General features: G+C 35.5%; 2 protein-coding genes across 3 annotated transcripts; both read right to left on the reverse strand.

Moving 5' to 3' along the window:
- Window positions 1–236: 236 nt before the first annotated feature.
- LOC125803933 (gastrula zinc finger protein XlCGF49.1-like) lies at window positions 237–3835 on the reverse strand. Of its 2 annotated transcripts, none has more exons than XM_049482732.1 (2): window positions 3766–3835; window positions 237–1251 (listed from the first exon to the last, which is right to left on the reverse strand). In XM_049482732.1, exon 2 carries the CDS (start codon window positions 1212–1214, stop codon window positions 552–554), a length of 663 nt encoding a protein of 220 aa, XP_049338689.1. In that variant the 5' UTR covers window positions 1215–1251; window positions 3766–3835; the 3' UTR covers window positions 237–551. The 2 variants fall into 2 exon arrangements, with proteins under 2 accessions (XP_049338689.1, XP_049338690.1); XM_049482733.1 differs by lacking the exon at window positions 3766–3835 and adding an exon at window positions 1453–2989.
- A 4678-nt stretch (window positions 3836–8513) lies between these two features.
- Window positions 8514–18958, reverse strand: LOC103047844 (gastrula zinc finger protein XlCGF57.1). The gene is made up of 3 exons (XM_049482754.1): window positions 18895–18958; window positions 15688–16935; window positions 8514–10973 (listed from the first exon to the last, which is right to left on the reverse strand). Exons 2-3 carry the CDS (start codon window positions 16851–16853, stop codon window positions 10211–10213), a joined length of 1929 nt encoding a protein of 642 aa, XP_049338711.1. The 5' UTR covers window positions 16854–16935; window positions 18895–18958; the 3' UTR covers window positions 8514–10210.
- Between the last annotated feature and the right edge of the window lie 936 nt (window positions 18959–19894).

The following is a 19894-nucleotide window of genomic DNA, read 5'->3' on the forward strand; positions in this document are numbered from 1 at the left end:
TCTCCAGTATGTTTCAAATCTTTTAGCCGATTGTCTTAATGAAAATGTCATTTTCTCCATGTCATACATTTCCTGAACAATTTCAACCCAATCAGAAAGAGTTGGAGATTCTTTACTCAGCCACTTTTTAGTTATTACATTTTTACTACCTGCTAATAGTATTTGTAAAAAAAAACTATCTTGGTTTCTTAATTCGGCTGGTACATAGTTAACAAATACATATGTCACCCCATATTTAATAAGAACACACATTTAATAAATATATTTTTTAGGGCCGTTGAAACAATACAATTTTTTGTTTTCTTTTTTCAAGCTGGACCATGATACACATGAATACTAACTGTGTTTTAGTGTGTTAGCAGAAGAGAAAATAGTTTTGGCAATATAGTATATTGTATAATAATACAATACACAGGCATACAACGGCATTATATAAAAAGGCAACATACAAAATATATTCACAGATAAAATCTTACAATATTATAAAAACTTATATTAATAAAATGGTAAGTACACTAAATATTACTATACAATTATAAGTCAATCTGATTTCAGTTCCCGCGGCATTTATGTCTCTTAATAGCGCTGAGCTGGCTGAAGTTCTTCCCGCACTCTGAGCAGCAGTACGGTTTATCTCCTGTATGAAGACGCTGGTGAGTTCTGAGATTACCTGCTACAGTGAAGCTCCTCCCACACTCTGAGCAGACATATCTCTCTCCTGAGTGAATGCGCTGATGAGTTATGAGAGTTCCCTGATTGTTAAAACTCTTCCCACAGTCTGGACAGGAAAACGGTTTCTCTCCAGTGTGAATTCTCTGGTGGTTTCTGAGATGGATAAGCTGAATAAAGCTCTTCCCGCACTCTGAGCAGGAATGTGGTTTCTCTCCGGTGTGAATATACAGGTGTGTCTGCAGGTGATTCTGAGCACTGAAACTCTTCCCACACTCTGAGCAGTTGTACAGCTTTTCTCCAGTGTGAATGCGCTGATGCTTTATGAAGCCCTTGTTGTGAGCGAAGCTCTTCCCGCACTCTGAGCAGCTGTACGGCTTCTCTCCGGTGTGAAGGATCTGGTGGTTTTTCAGGCCTGTTTTTGAGGTAAAGCTCCTGCCGCAGTCTGAGCAGAGGAACATCTTCCTCTTTATATCGCTCTGGGTTTGTTGAACAGTGATTGGTTGGAGAGAGTCGCAGCTGCTCGATGCCATACCTTCATACATTTAACATCTGCTGGATGTGGGATTATTTAAGATACTTCTAGAAGAGAAAAGACAAAAAAAAAAATACTTATTTAATTATTAGTTTAAATGACCTGCAAGAAATTATAGGTACAGTACGTTCACATTACAAGCCACTTCGCTCAAATCCAATTTTTTGCTCAGATCGGATTTATCTATCTTGATGGTTCACATTCACAAATGTAAGTGATCTGTATGTGTGTGTAATGTGAACGAATACCTGTATAAACGTCTCCTTCACCAACAACAAAAAGCCTCATATCAGAGAGAAATGACTCGTAGCTTTATAAAGGGAAATGGATGAGTTAGCAGCTCATTTGTGGAGCATCTTTTGCTGGAGTGGAGAAACAGTAAACAGCTGCTCTGAAGTTCATGCTCAGGTCCAGGAGGTAAAAAAAAGGCCAGGTGGTTTGCTTTTGCTGTTTTTTTGCAGCTATAGCTGCACAGCTGCACCAAGAGATGCAGTGTTGAAGAACGTAGTGCATGCTTAACAGCAAAAAGACGTATCCGATTTAGGACCACATATGAAAGTGACTCAAATTTGACTTAAAAAAAAAAAAAACGGACTTAGCTTACTCATTCACTTAGCCATGGAAAAATCAGATCTGAGCCACATGGAGCAAAAAATCAGATTTTAGTTACTTTAGCTTTTAGCACCTTTGTGAAAAGGGACAAAACATTGGGAAAATGGATGAAATCCAGGTTTTTTTTTTCTACATTAAACAACAAAAAAATTAGCAATAAAAGCTCACTAAATGTTATAACTATTAAATGTTATTTTATAGCTTTATAACTAAATTATACTTATTGATCGTTAAGGTAGCTTATGCACTAATACCCACAAACCTGGGCTGGGTTGTACCAATTTTGCATAGTAGCGTATAGCAGTACTGATTGTCAGGTTACAAATGCTATTTTTTTCAGTGTTCTAAGTAGTTTTTATTACTTTTCTTAATTACGTAATTTAGTTTTGCAATTAGGTCAATGTAGAATACACTATGCTTAATAATAAAATTAATTTTAAAGTTATTTTGTGTGCACATTTTACATGTAATTTCCTGGACGCAGAAATTGCACAGATTCGGCAGAATATGCCTTAAATCATAATTTCAGCCTTAACAGCATGTAAATATTTAGTAGTAACTAGCTCCTATGTATATACTAGTTTGTTTGGTGCAACCCGTTTCGATGTAGTAATCTAATTTAGTGAGCATTTATGTTACAATTAGTCTACCCTAGTAAAAAAAAAGTAGATTAAAGTAGTACTAAGCATTATTATGCTATAGTGCACTAAAGTGTTCTTGTAGCCACATTATTATTAATCAGTGTATTTAAAGAGTGCTAAAATAGTACTGTACTAAAATAGAAGTATTTTAAATATACTTAAGTAACATTTAAACATATAAACTACTTCAGGTATGTAACCCCATATTTTAAATTTACTTACATTAAAATTATAATACGTTTAATAATGAGTATTACAACTGTATCTCTATTTATTATACACCACGTATATTAGAAATGTGCTAAGAATTGATGTTAAATATATGTGATCTATTTACATTAGAGTACAAATATGCTCCATGTTCCTGTCTTTTGTAAGTAGCACACTTCTAGTATACTTCATTGGGTATAAAGATATATTTTAATATACTGTACTACCATTTTTAGCATGTTACAAATTTACTTTTTCAAATTTGTACTTTTTTCAATTAGTAGTAGTAATTGAATTTACTTTCTAAAAAGTTACATGATACACTGCAATACACTGCACTTTAAGCGAATTACTGTAACAGTTCTTTTTAACACACTTTGCTAAAAATGTACAAAAGTACATTTGGATATAAGTATTTTAGAAGTAAATAGAATTACATTAAACTAAAAGTGTACTTCACAGTTGTATTTATTTTTTAAATACACTCGATTGTACTTTTTAATCAAAGTATAATCAAAGTTTACTTTCAAACATTTGATGAAAGCAAAATATTAATGTACTTTTAATATATTTTAAGTAAGTATATAAATCAGTTTTATCAGTATATTTACAGCATACTTAGACATTACTCAATATGTGTTAAGTACAATTAAGCATATATATTTTTTCAACTTAGGCACAACTGGTGAAACTGGCCCCTGCTCCTCCATACTGAACTCCAATTCACACTAAAACAATAAATATGTTAAGAAACAAAACAGCATTTTAAGAGAAAGCTTCCTAAACAGTGATTAAGCTAAAGTTCTGAACTCTTTTAATCTTATGATAACCCATTTTTAGGCTTATTTGCTGCCTGGAACAATTAACAGACTGTTAATACTTACTAGAAACATTTTCACCAAAAATACTAAAATATAAATATAAACAAAAGCTAGTATTAGCTCATCCAGCTAAAACTTGGTCTAGATTAACATTTATATTCTGCAGTTACTGTTATTATTATTAATGTTGACATCTCAGAATTTCTACAACAAAACTTAAACAGGTTAGAGTCACATAAAAATATAATTATTAATTAAAAAAAGCTCTATTTTTTACTTTCTTCTTCTTCTACTGAGGCGAGGAGATCCAGTGGAGAATTATTTCCTCTTTATTCTTCTTCTTTAGAGATTATTTTGGCTGCATTACTGCCATCTGCTGAACTGGAGAGTGAAGCCAGGCTTCAGTACAGTGAACTGCAGTGAAAATACTTTAAAGAAAAGTAAAATTAAATCTAATTTATTTATATAGCACTTTTTAAGTGCTGTACCTGACCACTCAAAAATATTTTACAGAAGTCCAGTAGCAGGATGTACTAATATAATGTACTGATATAATAGTATATATATATACACAATAGTGGTGGACTGAAATAAAGAAAGAAGTAATGATAGAAAATAAAGGCCATAAAAGTAATAATAACAATAAAAGTAGCATTAAGCATAGTGTAATATTTAGCAGTTTAATTTTATGTGTCAAGATAAATTCAAAAATAAAAAATTGAGTATAAATCTTATTCATTATTTTATTTTTCATTCAGTAGAGTGAAGAAGAAATGGATTACCATCCTATATTTTTCAATTATCTAGTTTTTTATTTCAGCCTGCTTCAGAAAAATGTTCAGATTAGTAATTTTTTTTTTATCTTATAACACAAATCTGATTGTTTAAAAGTCAGAAAATAGAGAAAATATTCTTTTTTTTTTTATTTTTCCTAAAAATGCAATTGTGCGGTACAGAGATGAAAAAAAAATAAAATTGGAAAAATGAATAAAAGCATATTTATTGTACACTGCACTACATAAAAAAATAATAAAATGAGTTTTTACATACAGTTATTTATTTTTAAAAAAATAATAATAAACATTACACTCACCTGGAAGCAATTGGATAAAATCCCAAAAAATAAAAATTATATACTGAAGTTTTACACCCAATTTTCTATTATCAGGTCAGAGAATTGACTTGATAAATGTTATTTTATAGCTGTATAACTAAATTATACTTGTTGATTTTTAAGGTAGTTTATGCTCTAATACCCACAGACCTGGGCTGGGTTAATGCACAAAGTTCCTTTTAAACTTTGAGTGTAAAGTCTATAATAAATCCTAAGTTAATACTAGTTAGTTTCAAAGTATCCTTTTACTAAATCTGTCTGCACCAGAGTCTTAACTAGTAACAACTAAGTAATGAATAGAGGTACTGATTGTCACTTTTACATGTATAATCAACAAGCTGCCATGGAAACACAGATGTTTTTTTGCATTTATGAAATAATAACTTTAATAATCCCGCTCTAATAAAAATTAAGCAAGACTTCAGTACAGTTAAAATGGTTTTACAGAATGCCAGTAGCAGGACAAAGAATCAACTGAAACATAAAACAACAGTGTACTGATATAATCATAAAAGCGTGACTGAAATAAATAAAAGAGTAATAATGGATAAATATTGATGGCCATAAAAATATTAATAACAATAAAATAAGCAACAACAACAATTGAAGCAATTAGAAAATTGTTACTTAAAATCAATGTACATTTTAATAGAAAGTACTGTTTGAAAATTTGTGAATCCTTTAGAATTTTTTACATTTCTGCATAAATATGAGCTAAAACATCATCTGAAGTCCTAAAAGTAAAAAAAAAAAAAGGAGAGAACGCAGTTTGAGACATGAGAAGAAAATATTACACTTGGTTATTTATTCCAGACAAACCAAGTCTCCCTGAAGCTGCGGGAGTCTCCCGCATTTGGGTAGTGGCTCCCGGATGCCCGTGAGTCACATATAATCTCCCAGAATTCAGAACGAGTGCCCCAAACGCCACACAGGCCACAGACTTTTATTCTCTAATCGCGTGTGGGAAGGAGAGAGAGAAAACAGAGAGGGTTCTGATTGGCCTGTTCTCTGCAAAGAGTCTGTGAGACAGCCAATCAGTTTTTAGTGTGGGCGGGCAGTGTTTTTCCCCCTCCCGGACGGGTGAGAGAAAGCAGATCATGGCGGAGGCAATATTAATAATTATTGTAATATGATATGAAATGTTTTTGATGTTTTCCATTTTTTTGCTATATTATAACTGTCATTTTTTGTCAAATAAAGGCTTTTTTCCAAAAAAAAAAAAAGGAAAGCAGAGGCAGGGCCTTCCAAAAAGAAAAAAGATAAAACTAATTTCACCTCTGAATACTCTAAATTTAATTTTGAAAAAAAAAAATAATAATAATAATTAATATAAAAGTAAAGTTTCTTTTTCCCTTGGGTGTGTTTTTCTTTTTTTTGTTTTTTTTTGGGGGGGCGGGGGGTGGGGGTGGGGGGTGTTGGTGGTGGTAGGGTAACCTCCCTGAAATCAACTTTTGCAACTTGGGATGTCTGTTATTCCCATCCGGATAGGGCTTAAGTCTGATCTTTACATCACGTGCTTGCGGAAAGTGTATCATGACACAAACAAAGGAGATTTTGAGGGCCTCAAAAAATGATGCTTATCAGGCTGGAAACTGTTACAAAAACATCTCTAAAGATTTTGGAATGAAGGAAATTTAGGACCATTGTAACCCTTCCCAGGAGAGGTCAACCAACAATAATCACTTCAAAAGTAAGGTGTTTTTCACCCTGGTGAAAAAAATATACTTAATTATACTTAAAACATATTGATAAATGTCTAAGTATGCTGTAAATATACTAACAGATTTATGTACTTACTTAAAATATATTAAAAGTACATTAATATTATGCTTTCGTCAAATATTTGAAAGTGAACTTTGATCATACTTTTTAAAAAAGTACAACAAAGTGTATTTTAAGAAAAATAGACTACTATGAAGTACACTTTTAGTTAATTCAATTTAATGCAATTCAGTATACTTCTAAAATACTTACTTCTAAATATACTTTTGTACATTTTTAGCAAGGTGTGTTAAAAACAACTGTTACAGTAGTTCACATAATAATGCATAGTGTACTTTAATCTACTTTTTTTCACTAGGTTAGGGCTGTTGGATTTTTTTTTTTTTTTTGTGGATGAATGAGACCAAAAAAGACCTTTGTGGTTTAAATTAAAAGTGTTATGTTTGGAGAAAAGAAAACACTGCATTCAAGAGTGCGGACCTTACACCATCTGCAAAACATGGTGGTGGTAGTATCATAGATTGGACCTGTTTTGCTGCAAATGGTCCAAGATGGCTTGACTTCATTGATGGGACAAGGAATTCTAAATTATAGAGAATTCTAAAGGAATTTTAAGGACATTTATCCATGAAGTGTGAATTCACTGGTGTTTTTGAAGTTAACAGCACTGAAGAAAACTCTTCCCACAGTGTAACTATGCTTTATGGCCTGTGTGAAGATGCTGATGCTTTCTGAGATTCAGTGACATGCAGACGCTATGGCCCAATGTGCTTGGGCAACTGCCCTTTTGCCATCCTTGGCTGATATTGCCCTTAAGAGCGAGGGGAAAAAATAATATAGGCAAATATGATTTCATATTTCAACACGATTTTCTTTATAATTCGTAATTTTGATTGAAGTTTCGTAAAACAAAATTTTCAGAGTCAATCATTCAGATCCAGACACCTCGAGAGGGAGGGGCAGAGGCGTAGCGGGGAACACGCAGCAGGCTCCACTAGAAAAAAAAACGCAGCACACGACTGGGCGACGCTTCAGCCGACTAGCAGAGACCCAAGATGAGTTTGAAGATGCCGTGGGCAGTGTTGTGCCAGTTCACAGCTTTTCTGATCTAGTTCAAGTGATTTTTAGTGATTTATTTAGTGATCCTAAATAATCTGACCACCTACTGTGCCACGTAGGTAGCAAAAAAAACCCCGCCCTTTCTTCAGGTTAGAGCAACTGCCCTTCAAGATTCCTGTGCATGTCCTTGCTGAGATTAGTAGATAAAGGAAACTGTGAGTAGAGGTACATTCCTCGTACATGAATGAGCTGATGAGGTATGAGATTACTCTTGTTATTAAAATTCTTTCCGCAATCTGAACAGGAGACTGAGCAGGTTTTTCTCCTGTGTGAATGTGCTGAGGGTCACTGAGAGTACTCTGTTAAAAAAAACTCTTCCCACGCTGTGAGCAGGAGTACGGTTTCTCTCCAGTGTGAACGCAGAGGCGTCTTCTGAGATCACCTGGAGTATTAAAACTCTTCCAACACTCTTGAGCAATAGTACGGTTTCCCTCTAGTGTGATTGCGCAAGTGTGTTTAAAGTTTACCCTCAGTATTGAATCTCTTCCCACACTGTGAGCAGAAACTCTGCTTTTTCTGACCTGAAGTGCTGGTGTGCTTAGAGATGATAAAATACATAGATAATGGAAACTTTTCCCAATTTCTAAGCTTTTACGATGAACAAAACTCTTCCCAACTTCTAAGCAGATATGACTTCTACTAAATCATCATCTTCTTCTTTTCATCTCTTCTGGAGAACTATTGGAAAGCCAATAACCTAACCCACTTATTTATGACTCTGTCTATCAATAGTAAACCCCCCAACATTAGGAGGCTGAAGACTAGCACATATACATCCCTGTAAAAAAATACAAAAGACCACTTAAAAATTATGAGTTTCTTTGATTTTACCAAACTGAAAACCTCTGAAATATAATCAGGAGGAAGATGGATGATCACAAGCCATTAAACCACCAAACTGAACTGCTTAAATTTTTGCACCAGGAGTAAAGCAGCATAAAGTTATCCAAAAGCAGTGTGTAAGACTGGTGGAGGAGAACATGAAACATCTATATATGTAAAAGTGTGCTGAGCTGTGTGTGTACATGTAATGTAGCTTTAATAAAAATCTGAATTACAAACATGCAGTGTGAGCTTTAGAGCAGAGACTATGAGCCAGGCCTTTATTATTACAACATCAGCTTTTCAAAGAATGGTCAAAAAGTCCCATAAACCTAAGAGTTGAAGCTGCTATAGCTGCAAATGCTTTGTGGTCATAATATTAAACCCTACTGATTAGACATTGGACTTTTGAATACTTTTGGCAATATGGTAGTGTACAATAATCAAACATACAGGCATAAAATTACAGGCAAAATCTTAAGCCCTATCCGGATGGGATTAGTTTCTCAGGGCAGGGTTCATACAATAAATTTCCATGATTTTTCATGACTTTTCCATGCCTTTAAGGCAAATTTTCATGTTTTTAATTGGATTTTTAAAACATCAGTGCAGACATGGAAAATAAAACCAAAAATCAACTAAAACTATAATTAAAAACCTTAAATTACTCAATTAACTCTAAGTTGACGTATTTTTTTGTTTAGCTCAAAATAGATTTTCTCTATCGATAGATGAAAATACAAAGATTTATAGAGCAAATTTCCATGACTTTTCTAAAACTTTCGACGTATTTTTATTTTTCCAAAACTTATCCAGGCCTGGAAAGTTATATTTTCGTATTCCATGAATTTTCCAGGTTTTTCATGACTGTACGAACCCTGCCGGGGAAGTCTGTAAAAAAATATTTCACACTTTTACTCAGTGATAAAACTTTTGCATCCGGACTGCAATTGAAAAAAAAAAACAGGAGGACCAGTGAGGTTTTTTTTTTTTTTGCTTTCTTGGTCACGTGACATTGCGGCGTTCAGTAGCTCCTCCATTTCCACTCACTGTTGTGTTTTTACGTGGATCTCCGTGGAAACAGGAGCCCAAAGTGTAATTACGGTGAGCGGCAGTGGATAAATAGATATTTTATTAAACGTGAGGAGACGAAACTCAGAGATGTGTGTCCGGACAGGATGAAAATAAAAGGACCACGGAGTTCAGAGAAAGACAGTAGTAGCCTGTAAATTTCTTAGAGGACATCTGAGAGAAACATATACATGAGCCCTCTGTGGATGGGATTAGTTTCTCAGGGGGTCATTTCTGGGCTAATTTTCTCTCTTTTCTCTTTTATGGGTGTCCTCTGTGATTTTATTCCTGTCCAGATTGACCATGTATGTATTTTTCTCAGACGTCCTATTTTTCTCAGACAGGCTGAATTATCTAATGTTTTTTTCTCTGAACTCCGTGCTCCTCAAATAATTTTAGTCCCGTCCGGATGCACATCTGATTTTCATAACCTCATGTTTAATAAAATACTGTAGCTATTTGTCAACTGGCGCACACCGTAATTACACTTTGGGCGCACATTTTCACGGAGATCCACGTAAAAACACAACAGCAAGTGGAAATGGAGGAGCTACTGTCATGTGACTGAGAAAGCAAAAAAAAAAAAAAACTCACTGATACCTCCTGTTCTTTCAATTGCAGTCCAGATGCAGGAGTTTTATCACTGAGTAGAAGTGTGAAATATTTTTCACAGACGTCCCCCTGAGAAACTAATCTCTCTATGGTTGTTCTGGACTGGAATAAAATCACAGAGGACCCCCATAAAAGAGAGAATTATCCCAGAAATTACCCCTGAGAAACTAATCCCATTCAGATGGGGCTTTAGAATATTAAAAGCTTCAATAAATAGAATAGTAAGTACAGTACATTGAATATTACAACAAAATTATGCTTTTTACAAAGTGAGCTCATTCCGGTTCCCGCGGCATTTATGTCTCTTAATAGCGCTGAGCTGGCTGAAGTTCTTCCCGCACTCTGAGCAGCAGTACGGTTTATCTCCTGTATGAAGACGCTGGTGAGTTCTGAGATTACCTGCTACAGTGAAGCTCCTCCCACACTCTGAGCAGACATATCGCTCTCCTGAGTGAATGCGCTGATGAGTTTGGAGAGTTCCTCGGTTGTTAAAGCTCTTTCCGCAGTCTGAGCAGGAGAACGGTTTCTCTCCAGTATGAATTCGCTGGTGGTTTCTGAGATGGACGAGTTGCACAAAGCTCTTCCCGCACTCTGAGCAGTAATACGGTTTCTCTCCACTGTGAACGCGAAGATGTGTCAGTAGTTGACTCTGAGTACTGAAACTCTTCCCACACTCTGAGCAGGAATACGGCTTATCTCCTACGTGAAGGCGCTGGTGCGCTTGGAGATTACTCAGATAACGGAAAGTCTTCCCGCACTCTGAGCAGCTGTATGGTCTCTCTCCAGTGTGAACACGCTCGTGTTTTACGAAGCTGTTACGATGAGCAAAGCTCTTCCCGCACTCTGAGCAGCTGTACGGCTTCTCTCCGGTGTGAAGGATCTGGTGGTTTTTCAGGCCTGTATTTGAGGTAAAACTCCTGCCGCACTCTGAGCAGAGGAACATCTTCCTCTTTATATCGTTCTGAGTTTGTTGAACAGCGATTGGTTGGAGAGAGTCACAGCTGCTCGATGCCATACCTTCATACATTTAACATCTGCTGGATGTGGGATTATTTAAAGGTGTCTGTGGAGCCAATCATATAGTTAAGCATTTCTGAAAGAGAAAAAAATATATACATTACAGTTAAAGTGACACACAAGAAATGTCCAATAAAACAAACAATTTCTAGACAATTCAATATTTTTCTCTACAGAGTAAATGAATAGTAAAGTGATCCAGACTATGAAGAAACACATCAGGAATCATCTAGTAACTTAAATGTGTTAAACAAACCAAAATACTCTTAAATACTATCTGGGAAGCTGTTAACTTTTTAAGGTTTTTGAGGCTGGTAACTCTAATGAACTTATCCTGTACAACAGAGGAAACTCTCGCTCTTCCATTCCTGGGGCGGTCCTGATGAGAGCCAGTTTCATCATTGCTTTTAAAAGTCTTAAAATGTTTCAGATTAACTGACCTTCATTACTTAAAGCATTTTTTTCTTAATTGAGTTGTTCTTATAAATATCTATATATATCTATATATATACTTGTTTATTGTTATGGTAGTTTATGAACTAATACCCATAGACCTGCTCTTTTCCCAAACAAAGAATTAACTCCTGAACTAATCAAAACAAAATGCATTACTACAATAGTTCATTTCTACCACTGTAAATATTATAAGAAAATAGTTTTAAACACCTAAACGACACCTACGTTTGGCAGCCTTTCATCATATCTTGTGTAAATGCTTGACAAAATACTCTGCTAATAAATGAACATTAACAAATCCAAGCATTAGCAATAACATAGCATGATAATCCAGCCCAGGTTTTACTGTTATTATCATGGTAAATAACTCAGAATTCTTATAATATGAGGGACACTGTTAAAAATATATGAAGCTGAATTAGTATAGAAAAGCTCTTTATTTTACCTTTACTTTCTCCTACTAAGGAGCTGCAGTGGAGTATTCTTCTTCTTCTTTACAGATTATGGAGGTTTGGTAGGCCAACTGAAGGTGCATTACCACCACCTACAGAGCTGGAGTGTAAAGCAAGAATTCAGAAAAGTGAACTGTAGTGAAATACTACACCCTTCTACTGCTTACATTTTTACCCAATTATCTGAACTTTCTACTCCTTATATTTTAATAAAGATATCCTCGTTACTCCTATTTAATTTCAGCTCGATTTCATTCCGGCTTCTCATCGTTCAATAAAACCCCTATCCAGATAAATCTCTCCATCCAGATAGAGTGAATCTGATTGTGATTGGATGTAGAGAAGTATAAACATATACCATTCCGACACTCTATTGGTTTATACTGTGATCCATCACACCTGCACACGCCCCCCCACACACACCCACACCCACTCCAGCAAAAACATAGCAGACGTATGTAGCCTAGTATGAAGATGATTCGTGCAGAGACTCAAGAGAACTCCAGACAAACTCCAGTCCAACTAAACTTCTTTAATATATTTACTTTATTCTACTAAAATACATTCATTTACAATCAGCATATATGCAGCTGAAACAGGGAACAGCCTAGTGCAAAATCCCAAATTATATTATCAACATTAACATTTTAATATTTTAACATTATAGTCATTATGGCTTTTGGGGAGTCAAAATGTGTATTGGGGAGTGGGCGGGATTAGTGCACTATAGAGCTCTGTGGGCGTGGCCTAAGCTTTTGTTCTTAATGGCTTTATTATTTCTCCTTACATTGCTTTTACTTTTATACTTTAAGTAGTTTTGAAACACTTTTATTTAAAGAGTAAAAAGCTTGAGTTGATTCTTCAACTTCTACAGAAGTATTTTACTAAACACTAGTATCTATACTTCTACCTACTGAGTAATGAATGGAATTAATTTTCATATAATTTAGATTTAAATCAGACACAAAAAACTATTAAACAGAGGTGATAGGTGTGAAACTTTTCATTTAAGCATCTTTTTTAACAGATAAAAAGGTAATAACACAAACACATTTTTCTATATATTTCTTTATATATTTTTATATTTTTTAAATTTCTCTCACATCTGCATTATCCATTATCTGGTTTGATATAAAATACTAAAACAAACACACACACACACACACACACACACATGACAGATGACAGATTAAGAGATGGGCCATATTACTTCTATACTTCTGTAATATTTATTTACTGATGCACATACAGACAGTAATAACAAAAAAAAATCAACTGGCATCCATTGTCATGTCTCACATCAAAGCATTACAGCATTACATGTGTTGTCTTGGTAGTTGGTGGCTGAAATACATTAGAAATCCATTTTTATACTATAGATTCCCAGCACTTTCTTCTCCTTCAATAATTAGTAAAAGATATATTCGTCCTTCCTCTTTTTTTCGGTGAATTTACGGTAAACTTAAAGAAGTTCTTATCTCAAACCTTGTGTAGTGATTTTAGAAGAACTACAGTCTAAAGCCTGTGTTATGACACAATTGTTACATATACAGTATCTCGGAAAAGTGAGTACACCTGCAAATACTTTATTATATCTTTTATTGGGGAAAAAAACTATAGAAATAAAACATGGAAATACATTAGAGTAATCAGTGTTCAGTTTGTAAAGCAGTATAGATTTACTGTCCTCTGAAAAAACTGAACACACACTCATTAAAGATGCACTATAGGACCCTGTAGTGCCACGTAAGCTTTTGTTCTTAATGGCTTAATATTTTGGCCTTATATTACTTTTACTTTTATACTTTAAGTAGTTTTGAAACCAGTACTTTTACTCTTTTACTTAAAGAGTATAAAGCTTGATCAGATTCTGCAACTTCTACCGAAGAATTTTAAACCCTAGTATCTATACTTATATACCATAGAATAATTTAGATTCAAATCAGAATTTAAACATCTTATATATTTTAAATATATGAGCAATTTACAGAGAGTTTACAGGTTTCTGATAGAAGCAAATGCCTACTGAGAAAAATCTACTGAGATTCACTCTGTCAGCTTCTATATGCAAATATCTATAATCCTCATTATCTCATTAAAAAAATTGCATTAAACAGTCATTCAATTAATCCATTTATTTGATTAAGCTCACAGCCCTAACCCAAACACACCTCCAAGATGACAACTGCCTTGCTAAGAAAAGAGGAAGCTGAAGGTAAAGATAATGGCCAAGTACTGTATGTCTCTACACCTAGGGGTGGGCAATATTATATCGTGTACAATATATCGTGACACAGAAATATTGTGATATTAAAAATCCATATCGTGATAATAGAGATGTTCTGTCTTAAAAGTAGTCTATTATTTACTGTGAAGCTTTAGGTGTATTTATTGTATAACTGTTTTAGTTTGCAGTTTATATGCATGCACCAAATATTCTGCAATATTATTTGCTGCATTATATTATTTTATGCTATATTATTTATTTTGCAACATTATGATTATACTGTTATACTCTAATACAGGGGTGTCCAAACTTTTTTTGTTGGGGGCCAGAAGGAGAAATATATTTGAAGTCACGGGCCACAGACTCTGTAATAAAATAAATAATGAAATATACCACTTTAAATAATACTTTTTTCCTGATTATTTCATTTACACACCATTTTACTTGACTGACTTTATCTTTGACAGTGTTGTGTAAACTAAGAATTTTCAAATTGACGTTTAATTTCATGATGTCTCTTAATATTAAACTCCTTAATTACGGCAACTTTTAGACTCTTTGGTCTGTTTTTCTGCGCTAGAAATGCACACTCTCTCCGCTTTTAGACTCTTTTACCCCGTTTTTCTGCGCTAGAAATGCACACTCTCTCCGCTTTTAGACTCTTTTACCCCGTTTTTCTGCGCTAGAAATGCGCACTCTCTCCGCTTTTAGACTCTTTGGCCCGTTTTTCTGCGCTAGAAATGCGCACCCTCTCCGCTTTTAGACTCTTTGGCCCGTTTTTCTGCGCTAGAAATGCGCACCCTCTCCGCTTTTAGACTCTTTTGCCCTGTTTTTCTGTGCTAGAAATGCGCACCCTCTCCGCTTTTAGACGCTTTTGGTCCGTTTTTCTGCGCTAGAAATGCGCACCCTCTCCGCTTTTAGACGCTTTTGGCCCGTTTTTCTGCGCTAGAAATGCGCATCCTCTCCGCTTTTAGACTCTTTTCCCCCGTTTTTCTGCGCTAGAAATGCGCATCCTCTCCGCTTTTAGACTCTTTTCCCCTGTTTTTCTGCGCTAGAAATGCGCACTCTCTCCGCTTTTAGACTCTTTGGCCCGTTTCTGACACCTAGCGTTCAAACTTTGAATCTATATTTTTTATTTATAAAAAACCTGCTTAACAGCGGGCCAACTTTCATTCTATTTCTAAAATACCTCGCGGGCCGCTCCAAAAAAGGAAACGGGCCGCAAATGGCCCGCGGGCCGTAGTTTGGACACCACTGCTCTAATACTATATTCCTGAAATTAATTAATTATTTTTCTGATTTCCTATATCGGCAAGTATATCGTTATCGCAAAAATACCCTGAAATATCGTGATATTATTTTAGAGCCATATCGCCCACCCCTATGTACACCTAAATCAATTGAGCACCTGTGGGGCATCCTTAAGCTGAAGGTGCAGGAGACTGGAAGATGATTCCAGTAGCAAACTCTGCAGCTCTGTACTCAATTTTGGGAGATTCTGTAAAATAATTAAATTAAACAGGCTTACACATCAAAATACTATGTGAGGTGAGTACAATAAACATTACAACAAACTTGTTTTTTTACATGGTAACATGATTAAGATTTCCATTGCATTTGTGTGTTTCAATAGAGCTTATCTGCCTGAAGCTTTTCCCACACTCTGAGCAGGTATGAGTCTTTTCTTTGTGAATTCTCTGGTGTGCTTGGAGTTGACAGTGCTGGCGAAAGCTCTTCCCGCACTCTGAGCAGCAGAAAGGTTTATCTCCTGTGTGAAGGCGCTGGTGCTTTCTGAGATTACTAGGTAGAGTAAAGCTTCTCCCACACTCTGAGCAGATATATTTCTCTCCAGTGTGAATGCGCTGATGCTGTATGAGGTTACTCTGGCTATTGAAACATCTCCCACAGTCTGAGCAGGAGAACGGTTTCTCTCCAGTGTGAATTCGCTGGTGATTTCTTAGATTTACAGGCTGAGCGAAGCTTTTTCCGCACTCTGAGCAAGAATATGGTTTCTCTCCAGTGTGAACGCGCAAGTGAGTTTGGAGATGATTCTGAGTGTTGAATCTCTTTCCGCACTCTGAGCAGAAATACGGCTTCTCTCCTGCATGAAGGCGCTGGTGCGCTTGGAAGTTACTCAACTCAGCGAAACTCTTCCCGCACTCTGAACAGTCGTACGGCTTTTCTCCAGTGTGAACGCGCTGGTGTCTTTCCAGAACGTACTTTCTCGTAAAACTCTTCCCACACTCTGAGCAGGAGAACGGCTTCTCCCCTGTGTGAAGGAGCTGGTGGATTTTGAGGCTGTTGTGCTGAGAAAAACTCATCCCACACTCTGAGCAATAATACGGTTTCTCTCCAGTGTGAACGCGCTGGTGTGTTTGAAGATTATTCTGAGTGTTAAATCTCTTCCCACAGTCTAAACAGGAATATGGTTTATCTCCTGCGTGAAGGCGCTGGTGAGACTGAAAGTGATTTAGGTATCGGAAACTCTTCCCACACTCTGAGCAGTCGTATGGCCTCTCACCGGTGTGAACACGCTGGTGTCTTTTAAAGCTGTTTCGGTGGGCAAAACTTTTTCCACACCACGAGCACATATATGGCTTCTCTCCTGTGTGAAGGAACTCATGGTTTTTCAGACCGATTTGTGAATTAAAACCCTTTCCACATTCTGAGCATTGGAGAATTTTATTATCCGTGTCATTTTGTGTTGGTTCAACAGTGTTTAATTGGAGAGTGTCACAGCTGCTGGATGCCATACTCTCACATTTAGCACATTTAGCGTCTGATGGATGTGGGATTTCTAGAAGTTGTCCGTAGAGATGAAGAAACTTTGTATTTCTGGAAGATAAAAGAGGATTTTTTTTTTTGAAATTTAGATTAATACTCATTAGTAAGTCATCCAAACTATGAAGAAAACATATGGAATTATTTATTAAACAGAAAAAACAGTGTTAAACGAACCAGAATATGTTTTATATTTTCAAAATAGACACGCGTTCACGACATTCAAAAATGTTGGCGATATTATTGCCCACGATACGATATTGCACACCCCTATCCAAAACATTTCAAGAACTTTGAAAGTATCCTCAAATGCAGCTGCAAAGTCCATCAAAAACATTATGATGAAACTGGCACTCATCAGGTCTGCCCCAGGAGTTAATAGACTGAGAAACCGCAAGTATTTTGGTTTGTTTAACACTTTTAAGTTACTACATGATTCCTTATGTGTTGCGTCATAATCTGGATCACTTCGCTAGTCGTTTATATTAGGGCTGCAACTAATGATTATTTTGATAGTCGACTAATCTTTTTTCAATTAGTCAACGACTATTTCTGCCATGTCCTCCATCTCTAAAAACAGTAGAAACAGCTAAAAAATTGATTTAAAAAGCATTAAAATGTCTAGTAATATAATACAGGAAATTGACAAATCCTGCACCTAACAGCTGGGGTTATGCATAGGGCTCAGCCAGGATCTACTACTCACTCAACTAACAACAATAGCAAAACCACCACAATCTGATACTGGCTCGACAAGAATCCAGAAGCACAGCCTAACACTATGTTCATGGTCCATTGCCTCAACTGCCAAGTAACAGACCTACCGAAAAATAACCTATGAACAAACAGAATCCCTCCTTAATCTAAGCTCACTTCCTTTAACTATGGCAACAACACACCTACCTAAGCACAATCACACACAATAAATCACATTATAAGTTGCGTGAGCAGAACACAGCAACCACTACCATCTGATACTGGCTCGACAAGAATCCAGAAGCATAGCGAACTATGTTCATGGTCCGTGCCTCAACTGCCAAGTACTCAGACGTCTACAAAAACTCATGAGACAAATTATTACAAGAGCAGGACCGCACCAATCCCCTTCATCCAAACTCTAACACAAACTTCAGTGCAAGCTCTTCTCAGGGGTCATCAGGCAGGCACCTTCCTTCGTCAGTGTTTCGCTGAATTTAAATGTGTAAATAGTGAGTAAATATGTAATCTGTTGTGTTTGGGCACTTTTGGAAACACAGACTAAGTTGAGAGTAATCTGTATGAGTGATCCATTTTCCCATCTCCCATCTCCAGCACTTTGTGTAATGCAGTACTGTTACAAATTTACGATTAGTTGACAGTGAAATTTGTAGTCGACAAATTTACATAATCCACATTGTCGATTATATCGACTAATCGTTGCAGCCCTAATTTATAATGTAGGAAAAAAAATTATATATACTGTGAACACACCAGTCCACTTAATCGTATAATCAATGCTATTTATATCTAGTCTCCAGAGTATTCTCTGAGTGTCTGTTTATCTTATTGTGCTGTTCAATCTAATAGATGGCTAAACTTCATTCAGGATCAATAAAGTAAGCAAAAATCTATCTATCTGTCTACCTATCTATAACTCACAACATCTAGACAAAACAAAATATATTTTGACTTAAAATCCAAAGGAGAATAGATATGTAGCTATATAAATGGTATAAAAACTCACAATATAGGTGTTGGAACAGTCAGACAATATATAATCTACAGAGAAAAAATGCAAGATTTAAATAACACTGGTTATAAGTTCTATTGAGTTTAAATAAATGTACCAGTATACATATTTACACATGCATAAACACACAGATACATATACATTTATACATGTATAGGAAAAGTACATGTTTATATGCTGTAGCCTACTGTCTACTTATAATCTCCTTTTATTTCAACCTTAGAGACACTGGTAAAAACAAACACAGAGCCATAAATAAGCTTTAAATCTGTTTTTTTTTTTACCTTTAGAGATACATCCTCCTCTCGTTCTTCTTCTTCTTCTACTTCTTTGTAAGTCTGGAAGCTGTAGGGTGAAATGCTGCCTGTTATAGTTTACAAATGGTACTGCATCAGAAGACTGAAGTCCTGTCTAGTGCATCTAAAATAGAATATCATTGAAAAGTAACTTTATTTCAGTAATTCAAAAGTTAAAAATGTGAAACTCATATATTATATAGATGTATTACATACAGAGCTGATTATGGATCACAGCCAATGAAAACCCAAAAATCAGTATCTCAAAAAATTTGAATATTATATATAAGACCAATTGGTACTTTTGACAGTGTGGGCAGTGTGCCAAGTCCTGCTGAAAAATGAAATCTACATCTTCATAAAAGTTGTCAGTAGCAGAGGGAAGCATGAAGTGCTGTAAGATTTTGTGGGAAAAAAACTGCACTTTAGACTTGATAATAAAACACAGTGGATCAACACCAGCAGATGACATGTCTCTCCAAACCATCACTGATTGGTGGAAACTTCACACTAGACCTCGAGCAGTTTGGACTGTGTGTCTCTCCACTCTTCCTCCAGACTCTGATTTCTCCCTTGATTTACAAATGAAATGTAAAATTTACTGATGATCAGTGATGGTTTGGAGAGACATGTCATCTGCTGGTGTTGATCCACTGAGCTCTGGTACTGAATGTAAACATTTTCATAATGTTTTACACTCAATATAATGAAAAAGAAATGGGTTTTCATACAATTTTTCAATTATCTTTTTTTTTATTTCATCCTTTTGCAAACAAAATTTTAAGAGAAATGAAAGGTGAATCTTCTCTTCATTTTCAGATTTGTTTCTTTTTTTAAGTCTTGTAGTTAGTGTAGCGTACCGTTTATCAGTTTACTAATTAAAGTTTTCTGAACGTTTGAGGCTAAAAGTAAATATGTAAAATTGTATGTAAAAACTTGTTTTTTTATATTGAGTGCAGTGTAGAAGAAATACGTTTTTACACAATTT

The sequence above is a fragment of the Astyanax mexicanus genome, chromosome 8, assembly GCF_023375975.1.
Source record: "Astyanax mexicanus isolate ESR-SI-001 chromosome 8, AstMex3_surface, whole genome shotgun sequence".
NCBI lineage: Eukaryota > Metazoa > Chordata > Actinopteri > Characiformes > Acestrorhamphidae > Astyanax > Astyanax mexicanus.